The sequence below is a fragment of the Salvelinus namaycush genome, chromosome 21 (assembly GCF_016432855.1).
Source record: "Salvelinus namaycush isolate Seneca chromosome 21, SaNama_1.0, whole genome shotgun sequence".
Classification (NCBI taxonomy): domain Eukaryota; kingdom Metazoa; phylum Chordata; class Actinopteri; order Salmoniformes; family Salmonidae; genus Salvelinus; species Salvelinus namaycush.
In genome coordinates, this window is record NC_052327.1 from 25,408,226 (window position 1) to 25,422,919 (window position 14,694).

The 14,694-nt window shown below is 44.1% G+C and overlaps 1 protein-coding gene across 2 annotated transcripts in view; it reads right to left on the bottom strand.

Moving 5' to 3' along the window:
* Window positions 1-502: 502 nt before the first annotated feature.
* Window positions 503-14,694, bottom strand: part of LOC120066239 (nuclear pore complex protein Nup93-like) — a 39,723-nt gene continuing 25,531 nt past the window's right edge. For both annotated transcript variants that reach the window (XM_039017469.1, XM_039017470.1), the window contains exons 6-21: window positions 14,014-14,088; window positions 13,015-13,107; window positions 12,750-12,889; window positions 12,496-12,628; window positions 11,949-12,106; window positions 11,546-11,711; window positions 11,100-11,193; window positions 9,428-9,619; window positions 9,055-9,181; window positions 8,261-8,378; window positions 7,967-8,083; window positions 7,730-7,848; window positions 7,408-7,525; window positions 4,267-4,350; window positions 1,030-1,158; window positions 503-769 (exon numbers count right to left, since the gene is read on the bottom strand). In XM_039017469.1, the coding sequence (XP_038873397.1) occupies window positions 659-769; window positions 1,030-1,158; window positions 4,267-4,350; window positions 7,408-7,525; window positions 7,730-7,848; window positions 7,967-8,083; window positions 8,261-8,378; window positions 9,055-9,181; window positions 9,428-9,619; window positions 11,100-11,193; window positions 11,546-11,711; window positions 11,949-12,106; window positions 12,496-12,628; window positions 12,750-12,889; window positions 13,015-13,107; window positions 14,014-14,088 (1,974 nt within the window). In that variant the 3' untranslated portion in view covers window positions 503-658. The remainder of the gene's footprint in view (window positions 770-1,029; window positions 1,159-4,266; window positions 4,351-7,407; window positions 7,526-7,729; window positions 7,849-7,966; window positions 8,084-8,260; window positions 8,379-9,054; window positions 9,182-9,427; window positions 9,620-11,099; window positions 11,194-11,545; window positions 11,712-11,948; window positions 12,107-12,495; window positions 12,629-12,749; window positions 12,890-13,014; window positions 13,108-14,013; window positions 14,089-14,694) is intronic.

Below are 14,694 nucleotides of genomic sequence, written 5' to 3' on the forward strand. Positions count from 1 at the left end.
ACATCTTCTGGTGAAGACAAAACTTTTTGCAAGATTTAGTTCTTCCTGGACCACTGGATTATGGTTAGTTCAATATGATTCCCAATTTCCTGTTGCTTCTATGACTATAGGCAGGCCATGTCTGAGGAATAGTTGGAGATCCTGGCAATTAAGCCCTTTTTTCTATTTAGTCAGATTAACTCATGGGTACCATTTTTATGGTACAGTGTGCAGTTTTAGCAGCAAGAGTTCATCTGACTCTGGGTAAATAGAAAAAAGGGCTTCATTGCCAAAATCTCAAAATATGCCTTTTACCATAAAATAATATCAAAAGGCACAATTGATTTTAAAATCAAAAATTCCAAATGACTCTAACAGTACTTCCTTCAGTTTACTTTAAATCCAGGTAGTACTCATACCACTAATAATTGTATAGATGACCATGACGCATAATAATAATTTTTAAAAAAGCAAACTGAAATACTAAATGCAAATGAATCAAATTAAATGAAGGCGTAAGAAATTAAATTTAACTGACATTTTATTTCAATTTATGAAAAAAATACAAATATGGAGCAACGAATAAGGACAAAGAAACATAAAATGGGGACGAAGCAAAACAAAATCTGACAGTTGATGAAAAGGGTGGGTGTGGCTGGGGCTTGAAGGTATTTTGGGGTCAGTTCATCAGGACCTCCATCTGCACCAGCCGGGCATTGGTGTCGCCTGCCATGCGGTACGGGATAATCCCAGCAAATGTGATCAGTGCACGGGCTTGGCTGCGCAGTTGCTGTTGACACACACAGAAAAGACATCTTAGAGCTGACAGAGAAATCAATAATGTGTGAAAACAGATAAAAACTAGACAAGATAGATAGACAAGATAGCCCCCAATAAGTACTCCTTATTCAATGAAATATCACATAATGGAGCAGAGGCATGTCTTTACTGCCCAGTTCATCACAATGCACAGCCCCCAAAAGTCTTTATACATTTCCTCAGGTTTTATCCCATGGCCAGTATTGCCCTGAGAAGTCACCATCTCCTCACCGAGTCTCTGTCCTCGATGGACCTCTGTGGTCGACCAGGGGTTCCTGCTGTGGCCCCCTTCAGGCGCTTGCACTGCGTGAACAGGATATTCATGGTGGCCAGGAGTACCTCCGACAGATTATGCCTGACCTGGAAGAAGATTCAAATGAGAATAAGACAGAGACAGTAGGAAAAAAAGGACAAGAGAAGATTACATGTACACTTTGAAAGTGTAGTGTTGCATACTGAGTATAATTATATATACATTCATATTTTATATACACACACACAACCGGTCAAAAGTTTTAGAACATCAACTCATTCAAGGGTTTTTCTTTATTTTCTACATTGTAGAATAATAGTGAAGACATAAAAACTATGAAATAGTTTTGAAGTAACGAAAAAAAGTGTTTAAAATATATTTTGATTTGTTTTTTTTGTTTTTTTCTTTCTTTTTAATTTTTTTTATCCCATTTTCTCCCCAATTTTTCGTGGTATCCAATCGCTAGTAATTACTATCTTGTCTCATCGCTACAACTCCCGTACGGGCTCGGGAGAGACGAAGGTTGAAAGCCATGCGTCCTCCGAAGCACAACCCAACCAAGCCGCACTGCTTCTTAACACAGCGCGCCTCCAACCCGGAAGCCAGCCGCACCAATGTGTCGGAGGAAACACCGTGTACCTGGCCCCCTTGGTTAGCGCGCACTGCGCCCGGCCCGCCACAGGAGTCGCTGGAGCGCGATGAGACAAGGATATCCCTACCGGCCAAACCCTCCCTAACCCGGACGACGCTATGCCAATTGTGCGTCGCCCCACGGACCTCCCGGTCGCGGCCGGCTGCGACAGAGCCTGGGCGCGAACCCAGAGACTCTGGTGGCGCAGTTAGCACTGCGATGCAGTGCCCTAGACCACTGCGCCACCCGGGAGGCCCTATTTTGATTTGTTTTAGTTGAGATTCTTCAAATAGCCACCTTTGCCTTGACAGCTTTGCACTCTTGGCATTCCCTCAACTGTCTTGTTGATACCATCGATCACCACATTCTTTTGGAGAGATTGGAAACCCAAATTGGTCTACACGGACAAGTTCTGGCCTGGTTTAGATCTTATCTATCGGAAAGATATCAGTTTGTCTCTGTGGGTGGTTTGTCCTCTGACAAATCAACTGTAAATTTAGGTGTTCCTCAAGGCTCCGTTTTAGGACCACTATTCATTTTACCTCTTGGTGATGTCATTCGGAAACATAATGTTAACTTTCACTGCGATGCACACAGCTGTACATTTTGATGAAACATGGTGAAGCCCCAAAATTGCCCTCCCTGGAAGCCTGTGTTTCAGACGTAAGGAAGTGGATGGCAGCAAATGTTCTACTTTTAAACTCAGACAAAACAGAGATGCTTGTTCTAGGTCCCAAGAAACAAAGAGATCTTCTGTTGAATCTGACAATTAATCTTGATGGTTGTACAGTCGTCTAAAAAAAACAAACTGTGAAGGACCTCAGCGTTACAAGACTGTTTCAAGGACAGCTTTATTCCATCTACGTAACATTGCAAAAATCAGAAAGAAACTTTCTGTTATAAAATGATGCAGAAAAATGAATCCATGCTCTTGTCACTTCTAGGTTAGACTACTGCAATGCTCTACTTTCCGGCTACCCGGATAAAGCACTAAATAAACCTCAGTTAGTGCTAAACACGGCTGCTAGAATCTTGACAAGAACCAAAAAAATGTATCATATTAATCCAGTGCTAGCCTCTCTACACTGGTAAGGGCTGATTTCAAGGCTTTACTGCTAACCTACAAAGCATTACATGGGCTTGCTCCTACCCATCTTTCCGACTTGGTCCTGCCGTACATACCTACACGTACGCTACGGTCACAAGACGCAGGCCTCCTAACTGTCCCTAGAATTTCTAAGCAAACAGCTGGAGGCAGGGCCTTCTCCTATAGAGCTCCATTTTTATGGAATGGTCTGCCTATCCATGTGAGAGACGCAGACTTGGTCTCAACCTTTAAGTCTTTATTGAAGACTCATCTCTTCAATAGGTCCTATGATTGAGTGTAGTCTGTCCCAGGAGTGTGAAGGTGAACGGAAAGGCACTGGAGCAACGAACCGCCCTTGCCATCTCTGTCTGGCCGGCTCTCCTCTCTCCACTGGGATTCTCTGCCTCTGACCCTATTACAGGGGCTGAGACACTGGCTTACTGGTGCTCTTCCATGCCGTCCCTAAGAGGGGTGCGTCACTTGAGTGGGTTGAGTCACTGACGTGATCTTCCTGTCCGGGTTGGCGCCCCCCCCTTGGGTTGTGCCGTGGAGGAGATCTTTGTGGGCTATACTCGGCCTTGTCTCAGGATGGGCTTTCTCGTGTGGTTGAAGATATCCCTCTAGTGGTGTGGGGGCTGTGCTTTGGCAAAGTGGGTGGGGTTATATCCTGCCTGTTTGGCCCTGTCCGGGGGTATCGTCGGACAGGGCCACAGTGTCTCCTGACCCCTCCTGTCTCAGCCTCCAGTATTTATGCTGCAGTAGTTTGTGTCGGGGGGCTAGGGTCAGTCTGTTATATCTGGAGTATTTCTCCTGTCTTATCCGGTGTCCTGTGTGAATTTAAGTATGCGCTCTCTCTCTCTCTCTCTCTCTCTTTCTCTTTCTCTTGGAGGACCATGCCTCAGGACTACCTGGCCTAATGACTCCTTGCTGTTCCCAGTCCACCTGGCCGTGCTGCTGCTCCAAGTTTCAACTGTTCTGCCTGCGGCTATGGAACCCTGACCTGTTCACCGGACGTGCTACATGTCCCAGACCTGCTGTTTTCAACTCTCTAGAGACAGCAGGAGCGGTAGAGATACTCTCAATGATCGGCTATGAAAAGCCAACTGACATTTACTCCTGAGGTGCTGACCTGTTGCACCCTCGACAACCACTGTGATTATTATTATTTGACCCTGCTGGTCATCTACGAACATTTGAATATCTTGGCTCTGTTATAATCTCCACCCGGCACAGCCAGAAGAGGACTGGCTACCCCGCATAGCCTGGTTCCTCTCTAGGTTTCTTCCTAGGTTCTGGCCTTTCTAGGGAGTTTTTCATAGCCACCGTGCTTCTACACCTGCATTGCTTGCTGTTTGGGGTTTTAGGCTGGGTTTCTGTACAGCACTTTGTGACATCAGCTGATGTAAGAAGGGCTTTATAAATACATTTGATTGATTGTGTACATATATACACAGTACCAGTGAAAAGTTTGGACACACCTACTTATATATATCTCACCTCATCACTGAAATTGCGAAATGCAGCGACCCTTTCCTCCACACTGTCTTGACTCAGAGGGACCAGCTTCAGTCTCTCCATCACCTGACAGAGAGACAAAGAGAGAGTTGGAGGGGAGAAGTTAGGGACAGTTAAAGGAAAGATTCACCCATTTTAAACATTATATCGTTTTTGTGCATCTAAACACACAAAAACAACATAACATTCAAAAAGGTGACTCTTTCCTTTAACCCCTAGAGTCAGTGCTTCAATCTAAGATACATACCAAAAAAATTCCCATTAAAATCTGTCAGTTTAAAGTAGAGATTTTTTTTTGCATTGGATACGTCTCAATCCACCACTGTCGCACTTCAGCATCTGCTGTGAAAGGTGGCAGGGCTAGCAAGGTGTTTGTCAGACCATGAGACATCCCAAAAATCGGTCTTTTCGGGAAAACGTTCATAGCGTCCGAATGGTTTGCCCTAAAAACTATTATGGAAAGGGGAGACTCTCACATTGTCGTTCTCCGTTTTGGTCTACAACCCCCACAAGTGTCAAGGGACTCGCCTGAAGGTAAAACATGGAAGTATGAAGGTAGCTTTGTGCTTACCCCAAAAAAGGGGATAAATATGTGTAAATCAAATCAAATGTATATACAGTGGGGCAAAAAAGTATTTAGTCAGCCACCAATTGTGCAAGTTCTCCCACTTAAAAAGATGAGAGAGGCCTGTAATTTTCATCATAGGTACACTTCAACTATGACAGACAAAATGAGAAAAAAAATCCAGAAAATCACATTGTAGGATTTTTAATGAATTTATTTGCAAATTATGGTGGAAAATAAGTATTTGGTCACCTACAAACAAGCAAGATTTCTGGCTCTCACAGACCTGTAACTTCTTCTTTAAGAGGCTCCTCTGTCCTCCACTCGTTACCTGTATTAATGGCACCTGTTTGAACTTGTTATCAGTATAAAAGACACCTGTCCACAACCTCAAACAGTCACACTCCAAACTCCACTATGGCCAAGACCAAAGAGCTGTCAAAGGACACCAGAAACAAAATTGTAGACCTGCACCAGGCTGGGAAGACTGAATCTGCAATAGGTAAGCAGCTTGGTTTGAAGAAATCAACTGTGGGAGCAATTATTAGGAAATGGAAGACATACAAGACCACTGATAATCTCCCTCGATCTGGGGCTCCACGCAAGATCTCACCCCGTGGGGTCAAAATGATCACAAGAACGGTGAGCAAAAATCCCAGAACCACATGGGGGGACCTAGTGAATGACCTGCAGAGAGCTGGGACCAAAGTAACAAAGCCTACCATCAGTAACACACTACGCCGCCAGGGACTCAAATCCTGCAGTGCCAGACGTGTCCCCCTGCTTAAGCCAGTACATGTCCAGGCCCATCTGAAGTTTGCTAGAGAGCATTTGGATGATCCAGAAGAAGATTGGGAGAATGTCATATGGTCAGATGAAACCAAAATAGAACTTTTTGGTAAAAACTCAACTCGTCGTGTTTGGAGGACAAAGAATGCTGAGTTGCATCCAAAGAACACCATACCTACTGTGAAGCATGGGGGTGGAAACATCATGCTTTGGGGCTGTTTTTCTGCAAAGGGACCAGGACGACTGATCCGTGTAAAGGACAGAATGAATGGGGCCATGTATCGTGAGATTTTGAGTGAAAACCTCCTTCCATCAGCAAGGGCATTGAAGATGAAACGTGGCTGGGTCTTTCAGCATGACAATGATCCCAAACACACCGCCCGGGCAACGAAGGAGTGGCTTCGTAAGAAGCATTTCAAGGTCCTGGAGTGGCCTAGCCAGTCTCCAGATCTCAACCCCATAGAAAATCTTTGGAGGGAGTTGAAAGTCCGTGTTGCCCAGCAACAGCCCCAAAACATCACTGCTCTAGAGGAGATCTGCATGGAGGAATGGGCCAAAATACCAGCAACAGTGTGTGAAAACCTTGTGAAGACTTACAGAAAACGTTTGACCTCTGTCATTGCCAACAAAGGGTATATAACAAAGTATTGAGATAAACTTTTGTTATTGACCAAATACTTATTTTCCACCATAATTTGCAAATAAATTCATTAAAAATCCTACAATGTGATTTTCTGGAATTTTCTTTCTCATTTTGTCTGTCATAGTTGAAGTGTACCTATGATGAAAATTACAGGCCTCTCTCATCTTTTTAAGTGGGAGAACTTGCACAATTGGTGGCTGACTAAATACTTTTTTGCCCCACTGTATATATTTTTTAATATCTCCTAGATTTAGGACAGACACTTCAAAACCTTGTTTATTATAAACAAAATTACTGGCCTTTTTGCCATTTATGAATGTGTTATTCAATGCATTTCTATGGGATTAAGTTGTAAAGGCCAAAATCTATATTTTATCAAATAAAATCTGAAAAATCATATATAATTGTTTTCCATTCAAAAAAGTGGGACAATAGGGCTTGAAATTACATAAATGTTTTTTAAGATATAGTTACAATAAAATTATAAACAATTTACTAAAAGATTTTACATTTCTGATAACTAAAATAAATATGATCAAATTTTTTCATAACTGCAGAAAGAATTTTCTCTTAAATGTCCACTAAGAGGCGCAGAGACACCATTCCCATGTGTGCAGACTTGTTACAACTTCAGCTTTAAGCACAAAGTGATTTTGTCCGTCTGTGACCAAGATAAAGTGGTCTTAGTTTAATTATACACAATTATTTTCATGTTGAGCGCTCTAAATCCGGCTGACAATATACTACTGTTGCATCCACTAGATTATCCCGTTTCATGTGCGCTATTGCAAGCACAGATGTGAGTTTCCCAGACACCGGAAATCGTTCCTTGTCTGGATGGGCAAGAAAATGGGACACGTCACTCCCTATGCAAATGTTGGGTCTGAAACCTGACACTTCAAGTCAGCTCCGCTGGGAGAGTGGGAGCGGAGAGCAGAGAGATGGGGATTTCTGGCACTGTAAGATGACGTTCACAGAGAGCTTTGTACACCAAAATGTCCCCTAGTCTCCAAATAGGGGACTTAACATTTAAGAGGAGAGGAGGCTATCATAACGTTTCTCAATGCCATCTGAATAAACAGCATTGTAAGCCATCAGGCAGGAAGCCCTGGGTGATAAGGCTCACATCATAGGCCCGGTCTATGTTTCCAGCATGGTACTCATCAAAGAAGGTCATGAGGTCCAGCAGCAGGTAGAAGGTGCTGTCTGCAGACTTCTCTCCAGCAACACCCTGGGTCCGGTACCTGAGTCCGTAAACAAGACCACACACTAAAGTTAGAACTGGGCCTAAATGGTCCACTTTTGATGAGGTCCACTTGTCTTTTTAACAATTGCTTTCAGTAAGCCTATATGATGCAACGTCAAACATTATTTAATTTCAGTGGCAATGCAGAATGTAAATGATGCACAGTAAGTATGTGAGTGAGAGTAGGTGGCGAGGATAGTACCGCTCAGCGATGGCAACAGCAGTGTTCTTCAGTCTCTCCTTGTTGGACTGGGCAGCGCTGACTTGGGCGATAACAGGACTCAGCAGCCTGTTCATCAGCTCTAAGACCTTGTCTGGATTCTAAAGATCAGAGGAGAAAAACAGAGGAATGTGATGTGACATTTCATTATTTCCTACTCTTCCTCTATCCAGCCTGTACCTTCACCTAGACCTCAACCTTTCCCAGAGCCCGGCTCACCTTGGCCAGCTCATACAGTCTGACTGCTTCCTCAAACAGGCCCTTGTTCTCAGCCTCCAGCGCCACTTTTGTGATAATGGCTCGAGTGTCTCCGGCAAATTTATCAATCACTCCAGGCTGGGGGAGAAGCACAACTCACAATCAGCTCTTTGAACCGCCTGAATACAAATGTTCTGGGGTGCCACGAGCACAATGGAAAAACCAGCAGCACCACAAATGCTTTCACAAAAGGGATCATAAATAATAATTAATTCAATTAAATAACAAAATTGAAAATGAAGGTGTGACCATTACCTTTCTGCTGCCATCTTTTTCCAGTCTTCCTAGAAGCATGTCAAACTCTCGACTCTCAATCACCAGCTCGCTAACACAGCACATGAACATGTTCTCTCCTTGGTTGTTTTTTTCATTCCTGTGTCCAAAAGGAATAGAGGATACACATTCACATATTTGGTTAACAAACTGAATGATTATATACACATTACATCTTTTAAATAATGATAGAGGTCTGAAGGCTCTCATCAAAATGAACCTGAATAGAAAGAGTAAACCAACCAATGGCATGTGTGAAAGCCTGTATTATTCATGGTGAACTCATTCATGGCCCACTGGGTTATTCATATGTATTGTGATTACATATTTTGATATTACTGCGATTTGAGGTTCCAAACATATTGCTAACCATATATCTGCAAGACAAGAGTGAGCATGAGAAAACAAGGCTTTGATCAGTCATGGAAATAAGTGCTGAAAACAAGTTGGCTCACTATTTAAAAAGAAGAGGGAGAACAAGCTTTAGGATGAAAAATACTGGAGTTTTGGCGCAGGTACAGCCGACTAATGCTAGATAAAGCTACCTACAGTAGCAATAAATAAATAATCAAATAGATACTTGGGAGTCAAATATCAAAACAATACTGAGATATGCAACTGTATCGATCCGCCCATGACTAAGCTTAAGTACAGTAGGAAGTCTACCGCCATGCCTCCAAGTCCTATTGACACTCAGTGGACTGGTGGAGAGAAGAAGTCCCCTCACCTGAGAACAGCATCTGTTAGGAGGATGGCCGCAACGTAGCGTAACGTACCGTAGGAAGTAGAAGTACTGTAGAGCCTCCCGGGGGTCTGTGGACTCAAACTTGCGCGTGTAGAGCATGAGCAGCCGGATGAAGTTGAGCCGACGCACCATAGGGGGGTCCCCAGCTTCCTGACTCACTGAAAGGTAGAAAACATTCACTTATAAGTATCAGCTTCAAAACTACAATGATGTTTACCTAGAAATTAAGCCCCTTTTAAAAAAGGAATCAAGCTTTGCATCCCTAATGAACAAGACCACATACTTCATGCAACAGTAAGTCAAGTGTCCTTCCAATATCTGTGAACTAAGACATCCTTTGTAGAACATGACTGATTGTCAATGTAGAGAAAGGTCAGACAGGTAGGTATCCTGACAGGACGTACACAGTTGTGCGCTCTGTCCTGATGACTTGAGCAGCAGCCGTAGCTCGTAGAGAACCAGAGCCACGTGAACTGCATGACTGCGTAGACGCTCCACCCGGAACAGGAAGGCCACAGCAGCCTCAAACTGGGCCGTGAGGAACAGCACCTGGAAGTACAGAAACGGCTGTTGGCTGGCCGAGAAGTGGGACTCTCCTATAGATTGGAAAGGAACAGAAATAAACTCAAAATCATTAGGATCACATTCACAACATGGAAAATGGAATATAGAACATGCTAATTCAATATAGATAAAGTCAGCAATTTACTGCCAAAACAACTTAATCACTTTCGTAAATGAGGGATAAAAAGTATATTGAAAGCAGGTATATTAAGCAATTAACATCCCATCATGCTTAGGGTCATGTATAAAAATGCTGGGCAGGCCATTATTTTGGCTACCATGGCTATGCCTCCATGGGATGACAATGCCCCTATCCACAGGGCACGAGTGGTTACTGAATGGTTTGATGAGGATGAAAAAGATGTAAACCATATGCCATGGCCTTCTCAGTCACCAGATCTCAACCCAATTGAAAGACGCTGCTTGAGACAGCGTTTTCCACCACCATCAACAAAACACCAAATTATGCAATTTCTCGTGGAAGAATGGTGTCGCATCCCTCCAACAAAGTTCCAGACACTGGTAGAATCTATACCAAGGTGCATTGAAGCCGTTCTGGCTCGTGGTGGCCCAATGCCCTCTTATGACACTGTATGTTGGAGTTTCCTTTATTTTGGCAGTCACCTGTAGTTGCTCAGTATTACAAATATTAAAACATTTTCAAACAAACTATTCCACTACATAGTCATCACATCAACTTGCATTAATCCCTCTCAGTGAAGTTCATGTTCAACTGAGTAGGAAGAAAACATGAATACATCAGCCATTTTGAAAGGCAGCAGGCTTATCTATGAGTCACAGTCACCTTTTAATACACTGTGTTAAAATGAGAGAGATAGCAAGCCATGACTCATCCTCCAGGTGGGAGAGCTTTGCCTCCCTCTGTGGGATAAAACTAAAGAAAAGTTGAAGCTTTAAGAGTGAACAATGAAGCACTTCTTTATCTGAACAGAGCAGATCCCAGGGGGGGCTGAGAAGTGGTGCCATTACACAACCCTACTTTAAAAGTCTAGGATTGGACGGTATACCGTCTATCGGGGTATTTTGAAATACAGACCATATGATTTTCAATACCACTACGCCCCTGCTTATAACTATCTAAAATGTGCCTAATAATGTATCTCCAGCTCAGGGCTCCAGCTACGCAGGTATGGTTTGCTAACTTGATAGCTAAGAGGCTAGCGTGTAAGATCAAGCTTCTTGGTTACAGCAGAGACAAACAATCCAATCCTGGATCAAGATCCCTTCTGCCTAATTTGTTATGTGCGTCAAAATAAACAAAATAAATGTTTTAACGTTTGGAAAGAAATAGTGCTCGTATGCACTGCTGGTAATATTGTATACCCCGGTATGGTACAGGAACGGTATGAAAGTATTAAAATCTGAATACCGCCCAACCCTAAGAGTCCTCCAGTCCTAGCCAGTATTCTCTCTTAGAACAGAATTAGTATCCAGGTCAATTTTCACTTCAGTAGTCGGGCTGTCATGTATCCTGCAGTGTTCTGAACTCACCGTAGTCCTCTAGAAGCTGTTTCTGTAGCTGGGCCAGTGTCAGTCTGTCCTGAGGAGCACTGCTGCCGTCGTCATCGAAGCACACCTGGTTGAGCTGTGGGCATGATGGAAAGAACAGGTCTACATTAATGTCAGGGAGTATTGACAAGAGGCAAACCTATTTTACCTGATCCTCCCTAACTGGGCGGCAGGTAGTGCAGCAGTTAAGAGCGTTGGGCCAGCAATCGAAAGGTCGCTGGTTCGAATTCCAGAGCCAACTAGGTGACAAATCTGTCGAGGTGCCCTTGAGCAAGGCACTTAACTCTAATTGTTCCTTTAAGTCACTGGATAAGAGCATCTGCTAAATGACTACAATGTAAATGGAGTATTGCTGTGTTTAAGGCACTATGTATCATGTACACAGGTAATATTAACATACATGCTACAGACTGGTATTCAGACAGCACCTTAAGCCACAGGTAGTCCTCGGTCTTGTCAGCCACCTCTCCATGGTTGTCTGCGATGTCACACTTCCCGATGAGGCAGTAGACGGCCCTCTTGTAGGGGTCAGCACAGTTCCTCAGCACTCTGCGGTAGTGGAGACGCAGCTTGTTCTCTGTGGCGGGGGCCAGGCTGAGGAGAGGACACAGCATAGGTCAGACAGAGCTTAAGACAGAGACAAATAGTTGGAGAGAGGAGGAGTACTAAGCAGAATAGTTTCTATTCATATGAGAAAAGCAATCACAATGGTGGTTTGGTGTTCTGAGCCATGGTGTTACAGCACTTCAAGTTGCAGGAGAAAGTGAAACAGAGAACCTAGACCAGGTGACTACACACAGTGGAGGTACACAGTATGTGTGAGGTTCCTACCGTCTGTCAGGGCTGTTCATGTACTCCTGGAACCAGGTCTTGAAGTCTCCCAGCTGGTGCTGAGCCCGGTTCACCACCTGCATGGCAGCCCCCAGGTCCCCACAGCGCAGGCAGTAGTAGATCAGAGCCCAGACTGGGTGACCCTCCACCTCACCATCCTGTTATAACACACACGGCTGAGTTTAGCTGTGCGTATTGTTTTTTATTTAACTAGGTAAGTCAGTTAAGAACAAATTCTTATTTACAGTGACAGCCTATCCCGGCCAAACCCTATCCCAGACAAAGCTGGGCCAATTGTGCGCCACCCTATGGGACTCCCAATCACGGTCGGGTGTAATACAGCCTGGAATCAAACCAGGGTCTGTAGTGACACCTCTAGCACCGAGATGCAGTGCCTTAGACTGCTGCGACACTCGGGAGCCCTACACGGATCTACACTACACTTAGTAAAAACACCATCTTGAATAATACAGTGCTATGTAAGGCTGTGCACATCGCCGATGTCGTCTCTAGCAGAATGTGCTGCAGTGTGGGGGCAGTACAGTACCTGCATGCCTGGCAGAGGCCCTGGCAGTTTGATGTTGAGGAAGCTGCGCACCAGCTGATAGGTGCCAGGGACTCCTCCTAGCTGGGCCTGGTGCAGGTTCCCAAACACCGTCACCATGGTGTAGTTCTTATAGCTACCGTAGTGGAAACACAAAGAGAAACGTTAGTGGGAGGGGGGTAACTACATGAGTGTAGTTTTATAATACATTAAGGGAGTGTTCTCATTCTAATTTGATGGTTCTGTCCTCCTCTGACCTGTTCTGCAGGAATTGAAGGGCCTGCGTGACGAAAGCCATCTGCATGTCCAAGGCCGTGCGGCTCTTCAGCGTGTCTTTGGCTGGGACCAGCAGCACGTCTGTCATCTGCTTCACCATTAACCACATGTCTGACACATTCTGGAGACACAAATACATCCATAAAAATGCCATAATTAGCCATTGAAGGGGAAGAAGAACCAACTAACGTATGCAGATGGGGGGATAATAATGTGGAATGGAGACGTGGATCAGCTGGGGCTTACCTTGTCATCCAGGCTGTCTGCCACTGAGGCACAGAGGTCTCCCAGGTTGGGCTGGACATGTCCATTCACTATCTTCTCATTAAAAACGTAGATCTGAGGCACAATAAAAGAAGAGAAAACACTGATGGAGCAGAGGAGAGTGATCAGTGCTGACACACTGAATGGCGACTGTTTCAGCACTAATGCCAGCAGGGCCCAGCCCTGATCCTGGTCACCACGATCCAGTCACCCAGGGGGGGCTACAATCGCATAGTAAAGTGATGGATGACAAGAAATAGAACAAAAAAGACGAAAACATTCAGGAGGTCATCAAAGGAGATCACAAAGACCTGTGGAAGATGACACCGCCGGCGATGTGGCGACACATTATGTCCTCTTTTACCAGCAGATGCTTTCCTCTTTCACCCAGAATGTACAGACTGGAGAGGACGAGACAGAGACAGGCTATCCTACACCTGTGCAGTGGGGCAGAGAAATTACCCAGCATGCCCTGGCTCTTTCAGCTAATCAATTTCTCTGATCTGTTGCTGCCTTGCTTAGCATGACCCCATTACTATGAAGTGGACTACAGTGCAGCTGCATCCTGACTGAGGCTGTGCTTCCATTCAGCTTATGAGGTCAAATCAAATCTTATTGGTCACATACACATAGTTAGCAGATTTATGCGAGTGTAGCGAAATGCTTGCGCTTCTAGTTCCGACAGTGCAGTAATATCTAACAATTCCACAACAACTACTTTATACACACAAAAGTAAGGTTCCAGGGCACTTAGCTCCAGGCTGACTGGATGTATTACAGCCTATTGAAGTCTAAAATCATAACATAGGGAAATATGTAAAATACACAAGAGGATGGGTTTTGGTGATTCACATCTTTGAACATTTGAAATTAGATTAATTGAGGACTGCACTTCCCTTTTGGGCCATTTACTGTAGGTATCTCAGGCTAATCGTTCTAAGTGGTACTGCAGCGCAATCAGCGTCAAGCCAAATTACTGACCTGTCGTCCATAGGCCACCTCCACGCTGTCAAGAGCACTCCGTCCAGGAACTCCTGCGTCACTCACAAAGCTGGGCTGCAACACAGACACACAGGGAGACGAATCATGACTACCGTATGTACGTGAATGTAAAAAACAGAAGTGATTTCTGACTAAATAGAAAAAGCTAAAGTAAATGGAAAACATAAGAAGAGTGAAGAGTGTTCGCTTGGTTGCTCATAATTGTAAAGCCATGGCCAATGTAGCGTGAAAGCCATTGTGAACAAAGTTCACGCTTGAATGCAGACACATTCTAAATGCGAGCACACACACACACGCACAAACATTTATCCAGATCGACCTTGCATTCTTCAGAAACAAAAAGGGACACACCCATACAATGTATGTTAAACGTAGAGGGTTGTCCAGGTAAGGGATAATCAATGAGAGGCTATGCGTTCTATGTAAAAGCATGAACGACATGGAAGGTGTGTGTGTGGAACTGACTTTCCACGGAGTTGCATTATTTTCCAGAGAACACTTAGAACCCCGAGTTGATTATCCCTTTTATACCATGGCTATAATTTAACACATTTGCCAATAGAAATGTGTTCATTTGCCAGTAGAAATGTGTTCATTTGCCAGTAGAAATGTGTTCATTTGCCAGTAGAAATGTGTTCATTTGCCAGTAGAAATGTGTTC